Consider the following 27,227-nt stretch of genomic DNA (forward strand, 5'->3'; position numbering starts at 1 on the left):
TCTTCAGGGACAATTTCTAGAGGAACTAATGAACAAAGGGATAAAGATCCTGAGGACTCTACTGAACCAGACATGTCCCCTGATCTGGTCATTGGAATATATTCAAGAAAGACAAGTAGAAAGGGGAGAAGCCAAGATTAGTACTAGAAACAAATTTTCAGGCAACACATATTAGTACAGAAGGTCGATGAGGCAAGAGGTTGAGAGACACTGTTTTAGAGGCAAGCCCTGAAAAGTATATTTACTAACCACAGAATATGTGCCAGAGTTATCTTTTATTTAGTAATTATTTTATTTTTTAAAAATTTTATTTATCCAATAGAAAGAGAGAGAGCACGAGAGGGGAAGGGTGGGACAGAGGGAGAAGGGAGAAGCAGACTCCCTGGTGAGCTGGGAGCCCAATGCCGGGCTCCATCCCAGGACCCCGAGATCACGACCTGAGCTGAAGGCAGACACTTTACCAGCTGACTGCACCACCCAGGCATCCCTAGAGTTATCTTTTAAAATAAAAGTCTTACTAGGACATGCTTAGCTTAAAAAATTGTCAGTGGGTTATTAATTTCCTAGGAAAAAGTAAAAATGATTTAGCCTAGCACACACAGTCGCTGGCCATTTCTAAAAATATATTCTTATTTCTTATCACTTTTTTTCACATATACTATGATAATACTAGTTCACATATATTATTTTCCTTCCTGAAGACCACTACTACCACATATTCCCCTTCTGAACCTAGGTAAACTGGATACTCAACTTTTTGACTCAACTCAACATTCTCTTGGAAATTCTATGTTCCTTATATTATATGTTCCTCATATAGTTTTTAAATACATCACCTCTGCGCTTTCATGAAATATTGTGCAGACTTTAACTTCAGCTATTATCTGTCATATTGTGATTGTTGTTGGACATATTTTGCACTTCCAGTAGACTATAACTTTCTTAAGAGCAAAAAACAGTCCTTAAGTGTCTAGCTTAGCGTGAGGGATCACAGGCTAGTAAAGGGTACTCTTGGGGAGTATGCTCCAGTGGCATCAGTCTATGTAAGTCAGCTTCATGTTGGGTTAAAAGAAGAGAGTAATAGTTCTCATGAGCTGGAGAACCAAAAACCTTTGATCTAGTCAACTCAAATTGATTAGAAATGTTGAACCTGAGTCTTGGGACAAGATCTTCATATTACTTAGTTTCCATTGAAGTTCACAGGTGAAATTAAAAAAATCCTGTGGAACAGATGACTGGATTAAGAAGTTCTGGTCCATATATACAATGGAATATTACTCAGGTATCAGAAAGAACGATTTCTCAACATTTGCTGCAACGTGGACGGCACTGGAGGAGATAATGCTAAGTGAAATAAGTCAAGCAGAGAAAGACAACTATCATATGATTTCTCTCATCTATGGAACATAAGAACTAGGATGATCGGTAGGGGAAGAAAGGGATAAAGAAAGGGGGGGTAATCAGAAGGGGGAATGAAACATGAGAGACTATGGACTATGAGAAACAAACTGAGGGCCTCAGAGGGGAGGGGGGTGGGGGAATGGGATAGGCCAGTGATGGGTAGTAAGGAGGGCACGTATTGCATGGTGTACTGGGTGTTATACACAACTAATGAATCATCGAGCCTTACATCGGAAACCGGGGATGTACTGTATGGTGACTAACATAATATAATAAAAAATCATTATTAAAAAAACAAAACAAAACAAAACAAAATCCTGTGGAGTCCAATGGGCCCATAATTTGAGAATCTGTAAATTTTAATTACTAAATTAAAGGTACAATTTGATAAATAAGTGATATATTTGGATATGAATTATATATAAAAATTACTCAGACCAATGTGCATACATCATGTATTTCTAATATATTTGCAATAAAGATATTTAAACTTTTTTTTCCTTTTTCTATACTGGTAAGCACCTGAACATAAAAAACATAAATTACATTTTTAAAAAATTTTTTGGACTTGTAGATGGATTGGATTAAAATTCCGTTTGTAATAAATTTGTTCAGAATACTTTTTTTAAAAAAGATTTTATTTATTTATTTAACAGAGAGAGAGAAAGAGTACAAGCAGGGGGAGAGGCAGGCAGATGGAGAGGGAGAAGCAAGCTCCCTGCTGGGCAGGGAGCCCGATGTGGGGCTCAAGCCCAGGACCCTGGGATCAGGACCTGAGCTGAAGGCAGACACTTAACCAACTGAGCCACACAGGTTCCCCTGCTCTGAATACTTTTATGATGTTTTCTCATTAAAAATAAAACGAGGGGCACCTGGGTGGCACAGTGGTTGGGCGTCTGCCTTCGGCTCAGGGCGTGATCCTGGCGTTATGGGATCAAGCCCCACATCAGGCTCTTCTGCTACGAGCCTGCTTCTTCCTCTCCCACTCCCCCTGCTTGTGTTCCCTCTCTCACTGGCTGTCTCTATCTCTGTCAAATAAATAAATAAATAAAATCTTTAAAAAAATAAAATAAAAAAATAAAACGAGAAAATTAAAAGTCCAGATCAATTTTTAGAAATAAATTAATTTATATAGCAATAAACATATTATAGTTTGATAGAAGGTATATATGAATAGAGTACTTCCGAATTCTAAGTGGATAGTATTTTATCAACTTTCTACAATGAATAAATTCAATGACATCTCAGTTATTTTGATTTTAATCAAAAAGGTACTAGTGAGTTTTTAACAATACATATAGATATTGGGCTTTGAAAACAGAGATAGTTTGAATTTTAAAGTTGTAGGGTTGGCTGTGGCACAGTTCATGTTGGAAATACCACTGTATTTAATTTAAATTAAAATAATGTGTTTGACTGGATTTGAGTTCAACACAACAACACTGAGAATCTACTCATATCAGAATCATTTAATAACTATCATATTCACTACAAGTGAAAATTTTGACTGATACAACTAAATTTCTGAGATTCTTAAATGCCAATAACATCCTTGTGGTTTCCAAATTCTCTCACCCTGAGACCACTGTCTATGAATCAGCAGTGCTAGAATCTGATCCCTGATTCAGAGTCCTGAGTAGGTACAAGTAAAAGACCTATTAAAACATCTCAGAAGTCAGATACGCTGGGCTAATTTCCTATTTCCGGAAGAACTGATGAAACTAATAGATAACTATAAGTTCACCAAGGTAAACATCCAGGATTCCCTAGTTATCATTTGAGAGCTAGCAACCAGAAAGTTAAAACTTTGTTTCTTACCCTAAATACCTATACTGTTTAGGGCATTTTTCCCCAGTCACAGAAGTTCGACTATTGTTCATGAGAAAAGACACTTATTTCATGGTTCATTTCCTAGTTCCTGCAATGGAAATAATGTCTTCATCCTCTGAATCAATATAATTCTTATTTCTTATTATCTATTCCTCTTTCTAATCTATGTTATAGTTTTTTCTATTCGTGTTTTATCTTCTCTTGTTGAGCTCATTAAACCACATTTCAAACAATTCTGTTAATCTAAGTCCAATAATATACATATACTAAGTGCTGAAAGAATATGCGTAATAACAGGGTCTTTTTAAATACTACACCCTCATATCCTTCCATTTGTACTCCTTGTAAATAACTTGCAATCTTCCATTCGTATTGTCTATGGGGCAACTTCAATCTACACCCAATCGTACTTGTCACACTTATTGTTCAGGCTTGCTCTCCTGTTGGAACTCTTTTCTGAACCAATTTAATCAAATAAAGTGGGGCTCTCTCCCTTTATTTTGACATCTATAGTATCTTGTGTACATGTCTCTATCAAAACACATTTGTTAATAAATATCGTCTGTTTGTCCATCTCTCTTTGGGCTGCTATTATATGCCAACCAGATAGCCACAGTTGTGTGCATGACACATGATTCATCACAATACTGATCATTTTATTTTCTTCATGCATATCCTTTAAAACACAAAGGTGCAATCTTCATTTTAAAGCATTAAACAGGAGGGCTTCTGAACACTACTTAGCCTATGTATTTTCTATAACACACTGGAACAATACATGTTCTCTCCTTTCAGATTGAAGTGGATTAGGCTTATAGTTAGAATGCTTTGAAGTTGATTTTCACATTCTGAGAATATGCATACAATCCTCCCCTTACTTGGCAAATGCCAGTACAAATGACATGAAAACAGTTACATAAGGTGAGACCTAAATAAATAAATAAATAAATAAATAAATAAATAAAAGCACTATGGTACCAGAATACCATCTAACACCTAAAAGAAATCAAATGCAGAAAGCAAAATATGCTGTGCTGAACATTAGTGCCCCTGAGCTGCATGCAGAGGGACAAGCAACAGGTCTTATTCTTCCCTATAGATTGACTCTTTTCTTAGTTTCATTTATTTTTAATTAAGGGGGGGGGAAGCTAAACCAGGTGCATTGATTATGAATTAAAGAAGACTCCTAGGCCACAAGGGAAGAAGTAAAATCCTGCTGTTTTCAGTGGCAATACCAGAAAAAAGCAGGGAAACAGAGAGATTGGTGTTTATCATCAAAAAAATGCAGTAGATATGTGTTATCCTATTTCCTCCTGCTGCCTAGCCTGCACTTAATTATTTATAGAATAAACTGGCAGATGTAAAATGCACAGTCCCATTTGTTATAATGTAAGAACCGTGTGAAATAAGAAATTTTGGTGTAAAAATATAAGAGAATTTTTCTAGAAATTATAGGAGTTAAATCCTTTTTAGTGTGACTGTGTTTGCCAAGAGAAATTTGAGCATATCTCATTGCAAGAAGATCTGGAACTAGAGTGAATGCAGAATAAAACCTTTCTGATCTACCAGCTACACATGTGTTTTAACCTCTCTATTTCCATATCCATAAAATAGGGATAACAATGATTCTTATGTCACAATTTGTTTTTAAGCACTAAATAAGGTAATGCATCCAAAACACTTAGCCTGGAAAATAGTTAATGCTTCACCAACAATAATTAACTTTAATGGTAGCTTATGGCTCAAATGGCATTTTATATCACTTTATTACTATAAAAAGGAATTCATTATATCTTTAAGGGTATATGGCATTGCATCTAATCTGTATTGCAAATTTATTAAATGGTAAGCACCAAAATATTTATAGTCTCATCCATGTTCTTGTTCATTTGATAAATAAATATTTACTTAGATTGAATTTTTATGTGGTATTGACGTGGAGAAAAGAAGTAATAAGATGTGCATAGTTACTGTTGAAATGGAACTTATTATTGGAGAGAACAAAGCAGCGTACAGAGGACAGGAGGGACTGGGAGGGAGGTAAGTAACCACACTTTTCCATACAACTCAGCAATAGTCTGTTCCCTGGTATTTGCTGAAATGAATTGGAAAGTTATGAATGCACTAAAACCTAAACATAGATGTTTATGGCAGCTTAATTTGTAATTGCCAAAACCTGGAAGAAACTGAGATGTCCTTCAGCAGGAGAATAGATAAACTGTGGTACATCCAGGTAATGGAATATTATTCAGCATGAAAACGGAAAGGAGCTATTAAGCCATAAAAAGGCATGGAAGAAATGTAAATGCATATTACGAAGTGAAAGAAACTAATCTAAAATGGTTATTGTATTATTCCAACGATATGACATCCTGGAAAAAGAAAAACCAAGGAGACAGTAAAAAAGATCAGTGACTGCTGAGAATTAGAGGGGTGAGAGGGATGAATAAGTAAATTGCAGGATTTTCAAGGCAGTAAAAACACTGTATGATATTATAATGGTGGATACATATCATTATTCATTTATCAAAACCCATAGAATATACAACACCAAGAGTTAACCCTAATGTAAACTATAGACTTTGGGTAATAATGTTGTTCTTCAATTTTAACAATTCTGGTGGGGTGATGTTGATAGTGGGGAGGCTACAGAATGGATTTTGGAATTCAGCCTACCTACACTTTTATTTTGAAAAGTAGCTCAATTATATCTTCTACCCATACCACCACAAATATTACATGGAGATATTTATTTTAATGATAAATTAAATAAAAGGTATGGTGTAGAGGAAAGAACACCAGTCTATAAGCATGCGCATTTAAAAATCTGTTCCCAGGGCACCTGGGTGGCACAGTCGGTTAAGTGTCCCACTCTTGGTTTTGGCTTAGGTTGTGATCTCAGGGTGGTGAGATCTAGCCCCACATTGGGCTCCGCATTCAGCACAGAGTCGGCCTGAGATTCTCTTTCCTTCCTCCTCTGCTCCTCGTGCTCACGCACTCTCAATCTCTCTACTCTAAAAAAAAAAGTTGTCCCCCCCCTCTAAAACCCTTCTCTAAAAAAAAAAAAAAAAAAAAAAAAAAAAAAGATTCTGTTGGCAACTCTCCAATGAACTAACAATGTTATCCTGGCTGATTTTGCAACCTCATGCTATCTATTTGGAAACTGAGGCCCAAAGAAACTTCCATCTAACTGGGATCTAAAATGTTAAACTGGGGCGCCTGGGTAGCGCAGTCGTTAAGCGTCTGCCTTCGGCTCAGGGCGTGATCCCGGCATTCCGGGATCAAGTTCCACATCGGGCTCCTCGGCTGGGAGCCTGCTTCTTCCTCTCCCTCTCCCCTGCTGTGTTCCCTCTCTCGCTGTCTGTTTCTCTGTCACATAAATAAATAAAATCTTTAAAAAAAAAATAAAATAAAATGTTAAACCTATTCTCTTCTGTGGCAATATATGACACCAAGAATATTCTAAGTTTCTACTGAAATATAAACATTACTCCGCTAGCCATGTTTAAACAAGTTGCGGACACATAAAGATAAGAGGTGGACAACCGTTACCCATATTATCTAAATAGCTCAAAGGGTAATCATAATTCTACTATACTTCATTTATCAATATTCATGACTATCCTGAGAGGTTTAGATTGTGCATAATGGCTGTGCTACATGTCAATTACATAAATTGTAGGACAAGTTGTTACTTTCAATATTCTCTTTCTGAAAATATTAAACTGCATTTCCCATAATAAAGTATATGTATTTAATACAGAGGATATCCTCTTTGCATTGTTAAAATACATGTTTTTATTCAAATTTGCACCTTCCCTCTTTCTCCAAAACCATAATATATCTTGGATTATAAAATACTAAGTTACTGTATTACTTAGAATGCTTAGAACATACATCTCTGTTTATGATGAAACTAGTCCTGAGAAGTAGATTTTTTTTTTAACTGGTTAGTATATATTTAGCATTCTCATTAGTAGTACTGAGCAATCCTTCAGGGTAGGTTTCTGATATTAGGTACAGATGACGACTTAACACTTTTGGAGATACCTTTCTAACCCTTGTGAGGAAGCCATAATCTTTGTCCTTGAGAAAGCTCTTCCAATGACTACTTTACTCAGGGTTTGTCAACTGCATTATTATTTTTAACCTTAGTACCACATGAACAGTATACTAGTTAATGTCTTCATTTCCTTCAGCATACAGTTTCCTGCATTTTGAACTCATTGTTGACTACTGTATTATCCCCTACATATTTGTCTCCTTCACTCACATGAAAACTCTGTTTTGGTAAGAAATTGAAACTAATGAATTTTTTACATTATTTTGTGGATCTAGTATACTGCTCTGCACACCATATATGCTTAGAATATATTAAGGCAAAGCATCAAATTTCCTTTAAAAGGAACGTTGTTTTTGTTTGTTTGTGCATTCAAGTGTCTGCAAACGGACCTGTTCTCTTTCCCCTAATTTGAATGTAAGAACAGTATGTGTTCGTGTATAAATGCCTTCCAAGTATTTTGCTACAGCGAGTGTCCAAAGGATGTGCTGGGTTTTTTTTTTTTAAGATGTGTTTTGACTGATCAAATATATCAATAACTTGAGCTCAAATATGAATAAATATCAAAGCAATAAAACATCTCTTAAAAAAAGAAATTATGAATTTAGGCACTGTACTTTTGCTTACTTCCTATATGGAGACACATACATTTTAATTATGTAATAGGATGAATTATGGGATCTTGAACACAGTAAATACTTGTAAATATTCATTAAAAATATCACTGACTTTATATCATGAAAAATAAATGCCAGAACCACAGACAAACATCAAATCAAACAGTCTATCTTGCTATACTGTGTATTGCTTTTTAGGTCTATTTTGAAGATGACATTTAAAAATCAGATATTGCAAACAGACTGTACTGCTGTAGAAGTTGAGCATTCTTTTTCTCATTCAGAAAATAGATTTTCCTTTTTCCTCCATTTTGTTGCATCCAAATACAGCTTCTATACTACATAAAGATCCCTTTTAATTTAAAGAATGCGATTAACACTTTTATTGACTATCATTTGCAAAACGCAATAAGTATGGCCCATTGACAGCCATCAGTTAATGTATGGATCGATATTGTTTGGTAGAAAGTCATTTACTGAGGAAGAAATGAGCAATGCTGATCAAATTAAAAAGAGGAAGATCATTTGTCTTGAATTTTCTTAACAAATCTAGGACATCCAATAAATTATGTTCTGTCATTTAAATGCTTGGGGCGCCTGGGTGGCACAGCGGTTAAGCGTCTGCCTTTGGCTCAGGGCGTGATCCTGGCGTTATGGAATCGAGCCCCACATCAGGCTCTTCTGCTAGAGCTTGCTTCTTCCACTCTCCCTGCTTGTGTTCCCTCTCTCGCTGGCTGTCTCTATCTCTGTCAAATAAATAAATAAAATCTTTAAAAAAAAAAATTCTTTTACAGAGCATTTGAATTTTAGAATAATGTAAGTACTTTAATGTTTTGATTCACTTTTACAATCTCATCTACTAAAAAGAACAATCCACACTAATTATCAGTTTCTCAGAGATTGTCACAGCTCTAAACATTATAAAAACTTGAGAGTTCAAGTCTTTAATGTTATCTACCAAAAATTAATTCTCAGAAATGAAAAAAAATTAGATTCCCATTCTCTTATCCAGTAGTGGCTATTCACTTCTCAAATTATTCTTTATTATCAAAGAAATAATAATTATAGTAATATTAATTTTCTCTATCTCACAAACATACAGCTAAGTTCACATTTTTATATGGCAATGTAATTAGTGAGTGTTATTAAAGTAGCTTAAATAGAAGCAACATAGAAAAAATGTGGCATCTTTCTGAAGATCTATTTGAGGAAGAAGGACATCAGAGAGAAGTTTAGGTTAACATAAACAGACAATGTAAAGAGAATTCTTACAAATTATTTCAGCAAAAGGTTTAATAGTTCATAACTTTTGCTGTATCATTATAATCAGAAATCCAATGCTCATATATGCCCAATAATTTGATATTTTGTAATGTACTTTAACAGAGATTGCATGTGATACTGTATCAGGTGGTACACTTACTTGTGCAAGGTAATTTATATATTTTTTTTCTACATGCTAGTGGTGAATCTGACTGCCAGCTAAACTGGCATCGTTTAAGCATTCCATGAAAATCTCTAGCAACTCTGGAAAATAGAACAAACATTTGAGGTGAGATACCTGGGAAACGTAATTAGAATAAGGAAATCAGTTGTTTTAAAAGACACACTGAATTTCATGAATGAAGGAAAATTCATCTATTTTCCTTATTAAATATATTCATAGGTCCTTTCATTCTTAAAACAGTCACAGGACTTCTGGTTTTTGGTCCAGCTTGTAAGAAGCTTGTAAATCATCCTTCTCTTCTTCATAAACATAAAAAGCTGAACAAACTAAAAATCAAGAACTCTCCTTAGCTCTGTCAGAGAATTGAGTTCATAGAGCAAACTGCTCTCTGCCAGATTGGAGGGACAGTCGGGCAGGTACACAGAATCATAGCTCACCAGAGCAGAAACTCAGGGGCAGGGACCACTGTTGGATCCAGTACCAGGTGGGAAAAGAAAGTAATTGTCAGAATGCTGGAGGTGCAGTGTGGACAATCTTGAGAGCGAAAAACTCCAGAGGTGTCCAGTCATAGGGGATTCTCCGTACTTTCACAAGATTTACCTCCAGGAATTCTACCAGGTTCTCACAATGAAGATGGGAGAAAAATCCCTCTGTTCTTCCAGTAGAGGGAGAGAATAGCTGTTCTGAAATACTCCCAGAATATTATGTGGTTCTTACATTAAGGCCCAACCTGGAGGAGAACGATCTTACCAGAGCCTAATCAATTTGGGAGAAAGGAAATACTCAATTCTAGCCCCACGAAGTTTTCTTTTTTTTTTTTTTTTTTAAGATTTTATTTATTTATTCGACAGAGATAGAGACAGCCAGCGAGAGGGAACACAAGCAGGGGGAGTGGGAGAGGAAGAAGCAGGCTCATAGCGGAGGAGCCTGATGTGGGGCTGGATCCCATAACACCGGGATCATGCCCTGAGCCGAAGGCAGACGCTTAACCGCTGTGCCACCCAGGTGCCCCCCCATGAAGTTTTCTGAAGGCGAGGGGGACTGAGAAGCACATGTGAAGGTCACAGCCCAGAGGTAAGGCACAAGGTCACTGAAAGACTGAGTCCTAATCATAGAACTATTGGAAGCTTCCCCTCCCTCCACACCTTAACCACATCAATAGGACTCCTTCATAATAACAAGGGTTATAACCAAAAGAGCTGCACATCTCAGGTCTATCAAAGAAGTCCTAAGAAAACCCAGTGATTATAGGGGAGACCAAAACAAGGGTATCAGGAGAAAATATAGCCTCTGACATCTATAGCAACAGCAAATAGTAAACACGGCTTGACTCCTAGCCAGATCAAAATAATCTTACTAAAGATCTACTTACATCAGTTCCTTCTCACATAACATGTCAGCCTACAAGTACAAAATTACAAGGCATACCAGAAGATGAAAAGTACAATTTGAAGAGAAAGCACCAAAATCAGACTCAAATATGGGAGAGATTTTGCAATTATCAGACTAGAAATTTAAAACAACCATGATTAATATATTAAGACTTTGATAAAACAACGCAACAATGACCAAAATAAAAACATATGTATTATATTCTGTTCTCTTAGGGATACAAAAATTATACTTACTCAAGCTCACAGCCTATCAGAGTAAACATTTTATTCTAAATATTTATTCTAAATGTTTTATTAGAATGTGATTGCTGATATAATATTTCGTCTCTTTCCATCTATTCTGCTCCTAGAATGCCATGACCTATGTCCCCTGTGAATTATCAATTATTTTTCAGTGATCTTATGCACTTGCCATACCCATTTTCAAAGTAGTTTTTTTATTCTATTCTTTTATTTCAATATTTATGATTCTAACTTGGCACTAACATTTCTCTCATTCCAACAAAGACTTTAAAGATTTTTATTTTTCTATAGTTCTTCAAAATATTTTGCTCTTTCTTCCAATTAATAATTTATGTACTATTTTCAAGGGTATACCTTTAAGAATATCTAATTTTAAATGTCTGTGATAAGCATAACATTTAAATGTTAAATTGTTTTTCAATAAACCAAATGTTGTCTATCTTTTCTACTCATTTTAGAACATAACTAACGTACTAACAAAGTAGAATCGCCCTTATGTCTGTATAGGTTGTTACACAGACATTATCTCTTATGACAGTAAGTTTTTTAAGTTCTATTTTAGCTTTCAAGTATTTGAGTAACTAAAAATATCCATTTCAAATTAATTTATTAAATGCCTTACTAAAATATAGATGTATTACATCTATAACACTTCCTTCCATTTAGTAGACTTGGGGTTTTATAAAATTACATAATTTTTAAGATTTCTGTATTTTCAATATATACTAATGTATTTATCATTCAGATTTGATGTCTTTTATTAAAAGAGATAGCACAGTTTTTTTTTTTAAGTATTTATTTATTTTGAGAGAGACAGAGAGTGCGAGTGGGGTGAGGGGCAGAGGCAGAAGGAGAGAGAGAATCTCAAGCAGACTCCATATGGAAAGCACAGCCTAACACAGGGCTCAATCCCAGGACCCTGAGATCACTACCTGAGTGGAAGTCAAGAGTTGGACGCTTAACTGACTGAGCCACCTAAGTGCCCTGAGAGAGCACAAGTTTTAATTGATTCATATTCCAATGTGAAAGCATATATCTACTAAAAGGAATTTTAAGGATACTTGGCAGTAAATTCTTTATGTTCAATAAAAAACATTTATAAAATGAGCATTTATTTTCCAATTATTTAGATTTCCATATATCAGTCTGTACTGGCAGGAGAATTTAGTTAAATAAAGGATTTATTTCAGTCTTTTTCTTTTTACTGATTCTTTAAGGAAGCCATTACTGGTGTAACCTGAGGCATCATAAAATTAACTTCTTGTCACCAAATACCTCCCATACCCAGGTGTCAGAGTACCTAAAATTCTTCCTCAAAGATCATGCTTCTGTGATCACCAAGGAAAAAACCTTTCCCCAGGGCAAAGCCAGGAGGGTAGGACTCCAAGAAAAAGGAAGGTGACAGCTCTGATTTAGCTTCTCTCTCAGATAATCTCTCTCAGACAGATCCACCTTGGGAATACCCTTCAAAAGGGAAGAGTATCTGACCTAAATCCAGATTTTCTCAAATTATTTTGTTTTGATGACAGTTACTGACCATTTTTCAATTTAATTCCTTAACATCTTCTGGGGACTCCTGCTTCTGACCTTTCCTTTCTCATCTTCCAACTCCGAGTGGTCTGGTTCTATTCATTCTGCACAGGGCAGGTTTCACCTTCCCCTTAAGTCTGATTCCTTAATCTTGCACTGGGTCACATGACTGTCCTAACTACTTAGCCTTTATATCATTTTAGACTGGTCTGCCTTTTAATAATATGTATAAATATACATTTAAAATTTCTGACATCACAGTCTTGCCAACTGCCGTTCCCCTACTATATTCATGTACTGTGGTCAGTTTTAATAAAGACTGTGGTCAGAAGCTATGTTTTAATAGAGACATTTCTACCAAGGTAAGTCCATTCTAGTGTTAATGGAGTTCAGATCAGTCCAGACTTGCAAAGAAAGCAGATTCATCCTCCTTGGACATACAATTCTCTGAGCCCAAGTCTGGAAGCAATTCTATGTCCTTGGGCAAAACAGAAGTTCTGCCAAGACTCTGACAGTATTAAGTAATTCCTCTACTGGCATCCTCCTTCCAAATGCATTAAAACATTAAAGGACAATACATTAAGTGACTTGCACCTTAGTGTGAATCAATTTATAAGAATGCTTTTCTCCTGAAAGGAAAGGCTGAGGGTACATGTGATGAATGGACAAGAAGGGAAAGGGGAATGCTGAGAAGGAGTATGTACAGTCAAAGAAAGAGAAATACTAATATGGACTTCTCCAACCTAATTTCCACCAATTTTCTATTATTTACTGAATTTTAAAGACAATGAAAAAAGTATCACAACAAAACCGCCAATAATCTTTACCACAAATCCAGATGAGCATAAACATGTTGAGCCAAAGCCAGGTGTATCTTCTGTGCATATTCCATGAACACATAAGTTGGAAATGCCCTCCTCTAGTTCATTCTCACAGTGATGATCTGACCGTCCTGTTAAACACAATCACAAATATATTTTCAATTTTTAATAATAATAATAATAGCTTACATATATAGTTTATGATGTCAGGGTTAATGTACCGCATGAAATCAGCCATAATACCCGGCTTGCTAAAACATAACACAGAGGCCGCTGAGGGCAGGGAAGGTTTCAGAGACAGGTGTAGGCCTGTGGAATGCCAAGGTCTGCGCGACCACTCTGTCCTCGGAATGCCATGGGGAGCTGCCTATCTGAAACGTTCCTAGCCCAAACAGCCGCCCTGTGATCTAAGAGATGAAGGTATTGTCCGTTAGGCTATGTTCAGCAGAATTCGTAGAACACACAAATTAGCATATTGTATCTGTCCCCTAAACAGATCCTCCCAGTTTCAGTAAGACCCCGTGTCTTCACCTCTGAGTGTTGACCCCTTGCCTTCTCCTCTCTTTCACAGTAAAGTTTGGCGTAATCTTTCATCTGTAGGTACAGGGAGTGCTGGTCATTCCTGGCAGTTTATATATATTCTTACTATTTGTTATAATTGGACTTCATGTTTTATATAAATTATCATAGTTTATCTTCATAATCATTCTATCAGGTAGCTATTATTACAATCTCTAGTTAGTAGATGAGAAAATTAAAATTAGAGAAGATAAATAATTTGCCCTAAAATTACATAGTTATGTAAAAATGGAAGCAAGTATTTATAAAATAAAGTTTTGGCTTGTATCTGTGGAGCTGTTCTACATTACATATCCAAATATCTTTATTTACTTTACCTTGGAATAAATATATAGAAGGCAATGGAATAAACACACTCTATACTTCCATTTATTTATTTATTTTTAAAGATTTTATTTATCTATTTGACAGAGAGAGAAAGCAAGCACAAGCAGGGGAGCAGTAGAGGCAGTGAGAGAAGTAGGCTCCCCACCGAGCAGGGATCTTGATGCGGGGCTGGGTCCCAGGACTCTGGGATCATGACCTGAGCTGAAGGTGGAAGCTTAACGGACTGAGCCACACAGGCGCGCCAATACTTCTAGCTACTATGAATCCTAAATCCAAAGAAATCAACTACTCTAGATTTCCAGATATAAAATGTTTTCTTGTAATACTTGTAGCATTTTAGAGTTAGTATTTCTTAAGCTGCGGTTCTATAGGATATAAATAATATGTCCATGTTCAGCTGACTACCAGCTATAAGAATTCTCTTTAAACATAATGATCTAATTTTCCATCCTAACATACTGTATGTTTGTCCTTTTCTCCCCCCCTGGCTTTTGGTTTTTGCCATTATTTTATCACCAACCTAGCAACCAACATTGCTAAACTATCCAAAAGATAATATCCAAACTATGGTTCACTAGGTACCCATTAAGAACATTTTTTAGAAACCATGATTCTTTTCTATGAAGAATCTATTTATAATGATCCTTAATATGTTTAAGAACGTGTTCACTCAAATACATTATTCTACATAGGGACAAAGGTTTTTAGAAGCAGCTGTTACTAGCTTTTAAAACTTTTCTGGGGCACCTGGGTGACTCAGTTGGTTAAAGTTGGTTAAGTGTCTACCTTTGGATCAGGTCACGGCCCCAGGGTCCTGGGGTCGGTGGTGGTCCACGTCAGATTCTCTGCTCAGCGGGGAGTCGCTTCTCCCTCTCCCTCTGCCCCTACCACCCCCACCCACTGCTTAAGCGCACGCGCACTCTCTCTCTCAAATCAATACATAAAATCTTCAAAAAAATATAAAAATAAACTTTGTTTATTTGTTATTTTGTTCAGCATTTAATCTGAACTCTGGCTATTGGGAAATGAATTCTTATTCCTGTTCCTACTTAGTAACATATTCTCACACTTCTTCCCTGATAAATTATAAGAGAAAAATTACTAAGTATTCTGGGATGCTTAGAAATGATTTAATGCAATCTAGCATTGTAAGAAGAAAAACACGACACGAGTTTAAAAGATTTGGCAGAGTCCAGATCAAACTTAGCTGCCAAAAGACTAAATTTACCAAAACCACAGCCAAGAATCTTTTCACTTTGTAATGCTTTCATATGCTAGGTTGATTCTATAGGCATCTCTACTATGGAGGCTATAAAAGGTGATACAGAAAAAACATTTTTGCAGAGCTTATAAAAAGCCACTATGACCAGTCACTCACATGGTTGACTCTCACAACATATTGTTAAGCATAAAAGCATATTCCATAAAAATACTTACATTTTGATAACTATACTTATAAAAGTCAAATACATACAAATGTAGTAACATTGCTTAGAGAGTAACACTGCGTATAATAAAGCTCTAAGGAACACTAAGGAAATATTGAAGATAAGGTTCAGAAGAGGTACTGTAGGGTGGGGTAATATTAATATGTTCAGTGAGGACTATAGAAAAGTCTGGAAATAGTGCTAATATTTTATTCCTTGAAGCAAATGGGAGGTATACAAATGTTTATTATTTTATAAAATAAATATATTCCTTGATAGTATATTCTTTTGATTGAATAAAACAATTCACAATATAGTTTAAACAATTAAAAATAATGTAGTTTTCTTCTTGCTTCTAATACTACGAAGGACATTATAAAACTTTAAACCACAAGATGGGCACTGTGAAAGAAAAAAATCGTCATACTAGTTTAAAAGACAAGGAAGACTTTATTCAAGAGTATTTCAATAAGAAAGAGAGATTATTGAAACAGGGGAAAGAGACTGAATTTAACTGCCCTGAACCAAAGGTAGGTGGGGGAATTTTCAAAAGCTGGAGTGAGCTAAGGGGAAAATACTGGAGGCATTGGGCTGGGGGGAGGTTGATCAATGTGCTGAGGACATCTTTGGTAAGTGTCACTTGCTGTCAGTAGGCTCCCAGCTTCCCACAGAACCTGGTTGGAGTGGGTGGGAGCCCTTATCTCCTTCTTTAATTACGTTTCAGAGGGATGACTCCCAAATGCTTGAGAAAGACATTTCTGGGTTGTAAAATTGGCAAGAAGCTGAAAGAAGGTTTACATTTCAAAGGGGCAGAGAAAAAAGTTATAATTACAAGTTTTGTAAAGTAAATGCTGTATAGAAAGGGAGGTCAGGGGCCTGGAGTCATGAAGCCCATCTAAAGCATAGTTATACGGAGGGAACATTAAGGATGTGTTGGTCAAAAACAACAAACTAGGATAGAAAATTAGTTAAGATTTAGCACAGGAAACAGAAACCACTCTAGGTCTTTAAGCAAAAAGAGTCTTAATAACAGAGAATAAGACATTTACAAAATTATTAGAAGGAAGGGCTCTAAAAACGACAGATAGACTCTCTGGGAGATGCCACCTTCACAAGAACGAGGGAACTGAGAAACATAAAAGCCACCATTAGAATTATTCAATCAAAGAACTCATTGCACTAACTGAGGGAAGCTGGATTACCAGAAAGCCGCCAGCACAGTCTCTCTGGCTGTCTCTTCCTACCCTGAAGCTAGTGACTGAACACTGGATTGCAGAGTCTCACTGCCATTCCTGATGGTTCTGCATTTAAATATACACAAAGTCAGAGACTAAGAAAATGCCACCTGTCCATGACCTTGTCCACCAGCTGAAATTGCTAAGACATCTAGAAATGACTTCCACTAGATCCTCTAGATTTCTGGTATGTTTATTACAGGTGGAACTCAATTTATATTCACAACATCAGCTTCAAGGGAAGTCTAGATATTGTAGTTTTTTGTTTTCTTATTTCTGTAATACAAAACCCACAATAGACAGGAATGGATGCTGAGTGCCAATCATAACCATTAAAAGAGATAGATGAATCGTTAAAGAATATGTGGTATATTTATACAATGGAATACAACTTAGCTATAAAGAAGAATGAAATCTTGCCATTTGTGACAAGGATGAGCCTGTAACAGCACTCCAAGCTGTCTTAAGGGTCAACTTGCTTCAGGTTAACATACTCCTTACTTGCTGACCTAAGTCCCTTGATCTGTAAAGAACTAATTTACTTTCTTTGAAATTTGCAGACCACTGGGCTTGAGGAGTGAAGGACCAGAACCTTCCCAGGCCACAGAAGCCAGCAAGTCTGTTTGAAGCTACCTTGGCTTTCTGATTAGCCTAGCTATTTTTTAGCAAAACGTTTTCCTTTTTTCTAGGTCACCCAGATGATTTTACCAACCTCCCTTTGTGTAGCTGTAGACCTTGCCCTCCTTTGCAGAAAGAGCAGAGTCCTCCCTTGCAGAAAGAGCAGAGTCCTCCCACACATAATGAAATATAAATTGGACCCTCCTTGCTCAACTCTGGAGCATCGAGATGATGTTTGTAGCTGGTACCGTCCCGTCTTCATGAAATCAAGGAATGTTGTAGGCCACTGTACTCCCTTTGCTGATGAACTTCCCTAAACAACATTCAAAGCCCTTGTGCCAGGCAGAAACCTCGGAGTTGGCTTTTGGACATGAGTCTGCCTTCTCCCCAGGTTGTTGGCCTCCTGAATAAAGCCCAGATTCCTTTCCAAACAAAAGCTTGTCTCTTGAGTAATGGCCTCTCAAGGGATAGGCAGCTGAACTTGGGTTTGGTAAGAGAACTATTAAGCTAAATAAAATAAGTCAAATGGAGAAAGACAAATACTGTATGATTTCCACTCATGTGGAACTTAAACACAAAACAAAACAAATGAACAAGGGAAATAAAAACTCATAGAGAAAAGACTACTGATAAAGAGGGGAAAGGGATTGGGGGTGGGCAGCATGGGTGAAGGGGGTCAAGTGTATGGGGATGGGTGGTAACTAGACATGTGGTAGTGATCATTTTGTAGTGTATACAGATGTTGAATGAATGAATGAATGAAATGAATGAATGAATGAAACTGTATAAAAATGTTTTAACACAAAGATCGATCATAATTTGAGTCTGTTATCTCAAAAATCTGTGCTTTGGGTTACTAAGGGACAGTGGACAACAATTTATATGTTTAATATGTATTTTATATATATAATGAATACATATTTAACATATATATGCATATATATATTGATTAGATTTGGACTTTCTTCCAGGGAGCCAGTCCTTGAATTCAAAACTCTTATAGCTTCTTAATATGTATTGGGAGAAAAAAAAGGGGGGGGTAATGAAGGGAGGTAAAAACTAGCAATGTAACAAATAATGAACAATATTAGCTTTTATTTTTCACATTTTTGCTGGAGGTGTGTATATTCACAGGCGCCAGAGTCTGGCTACTTGCTGTGAAAGCTGAGGCATGTCACAAGATCTTTCGAAGCCCTTGCAAAATGGAAATAACAATGCACATACTTCATAAGTTTACGGAAATTGTGGTGAGATTGGAATGAAACAATCTGTACAAATTGCTAAACATAGAATATAGTAAGTTTTTAGAAATGTTGGTTGCTATTATTTGTTCCTGATGCCTTGCTGAACAAACTCCATGAATGAGCTTATTTTCCAATTTTGTGAATGAAGAAACAGATACTTTGAAAAGTTAAGTAAAATTTATATGGGCTAATGGGCTTAGGCTGCCTCTTACCAAAACAATATATCTTAACTATAATTCTACATTTAGCACTTTACACATTTTAATGTGATTTTTCCCCCACAATATTATCGGGAAGCTGAGAATCAGAGGGTTTTATAATAACGTTAAAGATCCCCAAGTTATCAGGTCACAAAGCTGGGATTTGAACTTATTCTTCCCAGATTCTAGATGTTCTTTGCTCATCACCTTGTTTCTCTGAGTGCCACATGGTATTGTGCTATTTGAGGAACGGGTTTATGTATGAAAATAATGCTTTTTCACTAGTTTTCTGTTTTTTTTTTAATTTTTTTGTAAAAAAATAACAAAATAAATAAATAAGATAATGTCCTTGTAGCGGTGTGGGCAAGGTGATGATAAGAAATGGGGGCAGAATAAGGGAATATAAAATAGACAAATGAAAAGTCAGTGGGTAAGAATTTTTTTAAAAAAGGTTTAGAAGCAGAGAAGAAGAAAACATCCGTTGAATTTCACGTAGGTCTGATGTCCACTTGTAATAACGTAACCAGATATTTAGAAAATACTGTTTGGTGGTTAAAAAAATCAAGAAACCAGAAGTTTTCATTAGCAATCCAGAAAAGTAATCAAATCATTATGGTGTTAAACTCATAGTACTAATATTTCATACACAATAGAAATTACATAAGTGCTTACAGAATAAATCATATCAAATGATGAGGGTATAAAATAAAAAAGAATTTAAATGTCAAATTGTAATGAAACTAAGAACAAATTAGACTAATTTTAAGTTGATAGTAAAATGTTTTTTAATACTTACACAACTAGAAACACTGACCAGTTTTAATACTATCATTCTCTGCCATAATATAGCAGTTATAATAGTTTGAGTTTATTGATGAAAATAAAAGTCGCTATTTGAAAGATTTATATATTTTTCTTTCATTTCCTTTTCCCTCTCAGCACCAAGTGATTTGCATCTAATCTGGGGAAATAAAGTAAAATTAAACCTAAGCCTACAATGATTCTGTCTTACTAGTTAATGTATTACGCAGTAATTGAATGACATAAATTAAAATTATTTTTTCTTAGTCTAACTCTAGAATATGGAGAATTTATTTTTTACATCTAAATCTTCATGAAAATATGATAATATACACTATATCATATTAATGATTATTTCATTTTGCATGGGTCTTGATTAAAAAGAAAGATCATTATGTATCTCCTCTGTTCTGAATACAAAACTCACACCCCTAACTTAATAATTGTGAGTACTTGTGGACAACACTATGTTTATTTCTGTGTTTCCTTGCCCCAAGGACGATGCGACATTTCTGTTTCAAGATAAATAATGCTATTTTAAGAGCAAAATGTGTATCCAAAGTTTATACCATCACCTATATAAACTCTATTCATCCCTCCTGAGTATAAAAAGTGTGTGGGCACAGTGATTGCCCCAGGGACTGAGAACAACTCTGGGTGAAGCATTCTCATTTCCAATACAGAGACTGTGCTCTTCACTTTCAATTTGCTTTTAATGGGATAACTGTGGTTTCACTTACTGAGTGTTAAACATTTTTATATAACACCATAAATGTTACTATTGAGGCTAAAACAAAAGTAAGCGTGTTTTGCTTCATAAAATATTCTGAATGCTTGTATTAATACTTCCATGGAAATGAATTTACTAGCCATTGAATTCACTACATAGGCAGAGGATGAGCTCTGTGATCAGCACTGTCCTGAATGCTGTTCAGCTTGTAACCTGCACAATGATCTCATGCAGAGAGGATGAGTGAGTTCTGAGATCAAACTTGTACAGCATTGCACCTAGTTAGCTTGGAGGAAAGGGTATAACAATCTAATTTCTCTGCTTACAGAGAGGGGAGGGGCTTGTGCTAACTACGGTCCTGTCTGTGATTACACAACATTGGCCAACATTACAAATGAATTGTACTTTTCAAAATGTGCTAAACACTCTGCGAGGATCCTTTAGAATGCAACCTCTCACATGGGATTTGGTGCCACAGAACTAAATAACACTTAGAGTGTCTTCCAGACTACTTATATCAAATTTAAATTTCAGTTGTGTTTTACAGATATATCTAATGAGGAAAGTGGCATTTAATTTTTCAAACTGTGTTCTGTTCAGAATACTGCAAGTGTCTTAGATCTCTATTTGGACTAACAAGTAGAGAAGATGGAGAAAAAAGGATAAATCACAAACCTTCAGGTACAGTGAAGAGCCAGCAAAGATTACCACGATGGAGGAAGAGTTGTTGTTACATGAAGACCTGAGAATTTTGCTAATTGGCAACATGATGTGAACTTAAGATTTCCAACTGATGGAAACAGAATATGGCAATAGTTTATAATGCTTAACTAATTTAAAGACAGAAATAAACAGTGAAGGTAGGTTTCTATGCTGTACTGTGAAAGGTAAGGGTAATAGCATGATTTAGACCACAGCCTAGGAACTATCAACATTATTTAAGGCTGCTTTCCTCCATGGGTAAGAGAGCAGTGGATCTGTATAAACCAAATCAATCAGTCTTTGTGTCTTTCTATGACATTTGGGAGAATGCAAGTTGATATAAATTACCCAGAAAAGTGGTAAGTTCCTAGTTTTTGCTTATCAAGCTTTTTAGGAGATAATCAGACAGATGTAGGCAAGCAACCTTCCTGAAGAAATCTCATAGTGGTTAGAACTGCTAACATCTAAGCTACAAAACACTGATGGATTTTACTGGTGATGGTCCTTTAAAAAAAAATTTTTTTTTGTCAATTTTATTTGTTTTTTATTCTAGTTAGAACATTTAAGATGATATCTATCCTTTTAGCAAAATGTTACATGTATAATACAGTACTATTAACCATAGACAATACTATACACTAGATCTCTAGAACTTATTCATCTAGCGTACCTGAAAATTTATGGGAAGTTGCTGTCTAATGAAGGCCCTTCTTTGGGGAGCATAAGAAACGAGTGTGTAACACTAGGCCAGACTTCCTGGCTCTGAACCTCATCTTCGCGCCTCACGTGCTATAGAGGTAATAATAGTGCTTTCTTCATAAGGTTGTTATAAAAGCTAAATGAGTCAATCCATACATGTAACATAGCATGCTGTCCAGGCCCTAGTATTGTTACTGTAATTATAATTTTGTAAACACAAATAGGCTGAAGTCCCCCCCCCACATTTAAATTCAGAACACAAAGGAGAGCTCAACAATGGGTAGATTTTCAAGGACAAAAATGGTAAAGAAAAAAAATCAGAATTATATCAAAATCAATTTATGTTGAGGGTGAGGAAAAGGGTAACATGAGAACATTCTGGGGGATGGTGGTTACATGACTGGCTGTGGTGGTAGTTACACAACTTCATGCATTTGTCGTAACTAAAGAACTACATGTCAGAGGGTAAATTTTAGCATACAAATGTTAAAAAACCCAGCTAACTATGCTAATAGATAAAATGAGGAAGGGATGAAGGGTAATCTTCAAGAGCATGATTATTCCTTAAATAACTCTGGGGGGAGGGTGGGTTGGTATGATTAAGAGCCTTGGCTGGAAAGAGCCCTTGGGAGCAGGGAAAGGGTCTGGGAAGGTATCCACAGCATTTTCTAAGAATTTGTTTGGTTTGTTGTTTACTTGGATTTTGTTCTTGTGACTAGATTGAGAGGAATCTCAGGCTTAAGGCAAAAGTACCAGCAAGTTCTGATTAACCTCTAACAACAAGCATTTGAGGTCTTCTACTTTCCACTACAGACTGATGAGCAGCATTCAGATGGGGCTTCATTCCAAAGCTGCACCTGCTTCAGAATGGCTCCATGCTTCCAAATGAATCTAAAGTAAGTTAAATCTTAACCTGGAGCATCAAAACTAATCTAGCAATGGTAAGATATATTTATTACTGGAAAAAATAAATCCAGCAATTATAAGATATATATTGATATGGCAAACATGATTTATACACGTGCTTTGTTTCTTCACTGTCTTTGTAGGGTTATATTCATTGCATATGTTACCTATTATAGCATTTTAAATGTTGAGACTTCAATAAAGATATTTTTGCTTAAAAGAGGCAGAACTTCTAAAATGGTATTCAGTTGTTTTGTTTTGTTTTGTTTTGTTTTGTATCAGAGAGTTGCAATGTTTATTCTACTTGTTTTACCTGCAAGAGTTACAGTTTTATGTAGAGGTGGCTATTTTAACATTCAGGTAGAAATGTTTTCATATGTTCTATCTGACCAAATAAAACCTAGTATCAGTATGGGGTATTCCAAAACAGAGGAGTACACTGAATGAATGTTGAACCTGTCAACAACATGTCAATGATACTCAGTTGATAAGTATTCACTAGTTTGTATAGCTTCACATATACAATAGAAGCCCTAAGATCCACATGGCTGCCTGGCTGTTATTCCCTCAGGGGACCTAAATAACCAGAAACCCAAAACTCTGGGGTATCCGCAAGCTGTCTCAAGTCTTCTGTGGAGTCTGTAAATAGAATTCTTTTCTGGTGACCAAAAATATACCCCACATATATTCCTGAGAGACGATTACTTCTCAAGGAAATTCAGGCATTCACTATCTCTTATGTGTAGATGTTCCTGAATGTGGAGGATAACATGAGTGACAGAAGACACTGGAAGAAAGCAATACATTTCCAAAGCTGGAAAGCTGGAAGAAAGAGAGGGAAAAAGATTCACGGACACAAATTGTTTATATCAATGTATACTTTTTTTCAAACAATTATTTATTTATTTATTTGACAGAGAGAGAGAGAGAGATCATAAGCAGGAGGAGCTGCAGGCAGCAGAGGGAGAAGCAGGCTCCCCACTGAGCAGAGAGTCTGACTTGGGGCTCGATCCCATGGGACCATGACCTGAGCCAAAGGCAGATGCTTAACTGACTGAGCCACCCAGGTGCCCCAATATATCAATGTATACTTAAAGAGAATCTGACCAAAGCCACGAAGTTTGTAGTAATTTGTTATGCCATTCCTAGGAAACAAATACAGGGAATGACATTGAGTGCATCTGATGTGTTTCCTCTCCGTATGTTCTTTTAGGGCTAATTTTATACAAACCACTTAGATGTCAGTTGTTAAACCATGGTCTAAGAACTGATGGAGAATCTACAAACACCTATTAAAATGCAATGTTCGGGAGAGAGAGTTACATATTTACCGAGTGCCTGCAACATGACAGAACTATTCTGAATGGGAAAAACATATAAAGAAAAGTAAAACTTTGTGTCTGTCTTCAAAAAACAACGAGCCTAGTTGAGAAAATAGAGAAGTAACAAACTTAATAATGTAATAACTACTGTAAAAAATAAAGTATAAAATAAGATATATGGACAGGTGCACTCCTGGCATTAGGAAGAGTATATACAAAGGTGAGGATAAGCAGAGTATAGCTTAATCCAGAAATTATAAGTAATTCTAAATGTCTGACACATAATGTGTGAAGGCAAGTCTGTGGTGATACTGGGAAAAAAGGATAGATTAATAAATTGGGATAAGAGCATTCTGTAATTTTGGATCACAATTTTTACAATAGCTAATATTTACTGAAAAGTTATTTGCAAGTAAGTTTTCTAAGGTCATAACACTAGCAAATTATATAGGTGGAATTTAAAACCAGAAAATGAGACTGCTTCGTACACAGCCTACACCCATTATTTGGCTCTTTTTTATTTCTAGCACCTACCGCACCCAGCCAAAGCTAATAAATAACTAAATGTTAAATGATCAAACATGTTCCAGCAGCCCTACTATGCTAGACCCTCACTGGACCTAATTGAAGACTCTGTCTTGACCAACATACAAGACCTCTTTTAACTACGTATTAATTTATGAACTCACTTTTCACTATGAGGTAAAATCCTCAATAATGAATTGCTACTGAGACCATAAACCTCCTTCTCTTTGTAGCAACTAGAAACCTAATTCCTTTTAGAGGAAACTCTCCATTGGTGGTATTCCCCTGTGGAATATAAAGAAACTTAGGGCTCATTTTTTTCATCACTGAAGTTTTCATTGCCTTTCCTTTAATATCATAAATTGTTCTTCAAAAATGCTCTATAAATTCAGGTACTTTTTTTTTCAATTTAGATACTTGCTAGCATGGTAAGAAATGCCTATTTGTCCATATTCTAATCCATCATCAATATTAATATTGTTTTTAATTTCCACTGCAAAGAAAAAAAACTGTATGCCTTATAGTTTTTTGAATGGGGTAGCTTTAAAAAATTGTTTAATAGACACTTAGAATAATTTTTTAAAAGATTTTATTTATTTGAGAGAGAGAGAGCACACAAGCAGGGGGAGGAGCAGAGTGAGAGGGAGAAGCAGACTTCCTGCTGAGCAGGGAGCCCAACACAGGACTGGACCCCAGGACCCTGAGATCATGACCTGAGCCAAAGGCAGATGCTTAATGGACTGAGCCACCCAGGCATCCCAAAATCATTTTAGATTTATAGAAAATTTATAGAAAATTTGCAGGTGCAGTTAAGAGAGCTTTCATATACTCCATAACCTGCTTCATTTATTGTTAATATCTTACATTAATATGATATATTTGTCATAGTTACTGATACAATGTTGGTACATTATTATTACCTAAAGTGCACATATTATGGGGATTTCCTTAGTTTTTACCTAATGTCTATTTTTTTTTTCTGTCCCAGGATATGATCCAGCACACCACATTACATTTAGTTGCCATATCTCCTTAGCTCCTCGGGACTGTGAAAATTTCTCACACTTGTTTTTGATAATCTCTAGAGTTTGGAGGAATATTGGTTAAGTCTTTTATACACTGTCCTTCAACTTGGGCTTGTTTGATGGTATTCTCGTGCTTACACTGGGATATGGGTTTTGGGGATAAATATCATAGCAAAAACTCACTTTCATCAAGTCATATCAAGTTTATACCTTTTAGAAGGAAGTGGCTACCCACATCCCACACTAAAGGGGTGAAGAGTTAGGCTCCATCTCCTTAAGGGTCAAGGATCTACAACATAATTTGAAATATATATATAATAAACCTTATTTTATATATACTTTGCTGGGATTTTGAGTGGTATTGCTTTGAATCTATAGATCAAGTTGGGGAGAAAAAAGTTGGGAAGAAATGACATCTTAAAAATATTGAGTGTTCGGAGGGAGGGGTTAAGATGGCAGAGGAGTAGGGGACCCCTTTTTCAGCATATCCCCTGAGTCGAGTGGGATAGGTACCAGACCAGCCTGAACATCCATGGAATCAGCCTGAGACGCAGGAAGATACATCTGGATCTCTACAAATGAACATCTCCAGCGCTGAGTATTGAGGTACGAGCAGGGAGCCGTGAAACCACACACAGATATCGGAAGATAAACAGAAGGGGGAGGGAGCCGCCGCATTTGGGCACTGGGAAGCGGTAGCCACCTGCACGGGGGAGCAGGCGGACTTGCGGACCGGCACCCATGAGAGAGCAGACTGAGACTGTGAGTTGGGGACCGCGCGCTACCTGACTGAAATGGAGATTTGGAGATTCGGTGCGCTCACTGGAATCAGACTGAGACCGGGAGCTCTGGGAGCGCGAGGGGTGGCTGGTGGTTGGCGGTGTTAGAAACACAAAGGACAGAGACAAGCCGGCCCTGGAAGTGAGGGCTGGGAAGCTGGGTGTGGGGTGTACATCCCGGGATGCTGGAGGGTTGAGCAGCACCAACAGTAACAGAGTTAAAGTGGCCAGAACATCAGTGGAGAATGGTCCGCGATCCCTCTGTTCTGAGACAGAGGCTGAGATTCGGCTACTGCTGCTCTGACTCTCAGAAGAGGAACAGCAAACCGCCAGGGAAAGCCGCCAGAGAACAAAAGCCTGGAAATACCAGCTCACAGTGTGCCCATTCCCATTCCCCCCGCAGGGGACACGGAGACTCTACCCAAACAGGGTTGCCTGAGTATCGGCGCCACAGGCCCCTCCCCCAGAAGGCAGTCTGAAAAATCAAGAAGCCCACATCCCTAAGATCCCTATAAAACAACTGCACACTGCCTGGGTCCCGGTCAATAATTTGGGCTCTGGACAACCCCGCAACCTCTCCTCATCAGAATGACGAGAAGGAGAAATCCCCCCCAGCAAAGAAAAGACGATGAGTCTGTGACCTCTGCCACAGAACTAATGGATATGGATATAACCAAATTATCAGAAATGGAATTCAGAGTAACAACGGTCAAGATGATGTGTAGACTTGAAAAAAGTATTAATGAAAATGTTAATGAGAATATG

The 27,227-nt window shown here is 36.6% G+C and overlaps 1 protein-coding gene across 1 annotated transcript in view; it reads right to left on the bottom strand.

The window, feature by feature from the left end:
- The window catches only part of EYS (eyes shut homolog), a 1,466,842-nt gene that overhangs the window by 717,518 nt on the left and 722,097 nt on the right, over nucleotides 1-27,227 (bottom strand). Inside the window, 1 exon segment of the mRNA XM_008684895.2 lies at nucleotides 13,334-13,474. Within this exon segment, the coding sequence (XP_008683117.2) occupies nucleotides 13,334-13,474 (141 nt within the window).

This window comes from Ursus maritimus, unplaced genomic scaffold, assembly GCF_017311325.1.
Source record: "Ursus maritimus isolate PB19 unplaced genomic scaffold, ASM1731132v1 scaffold_29, whole genome shotgun sequence".
Taxonomy (NCBI): domain Eukaryota; kingdom Metazoa; phylum Chordata; class Mammalia; order Carnivora; family Ursidae; genus Ursus; species Ursus maritimus.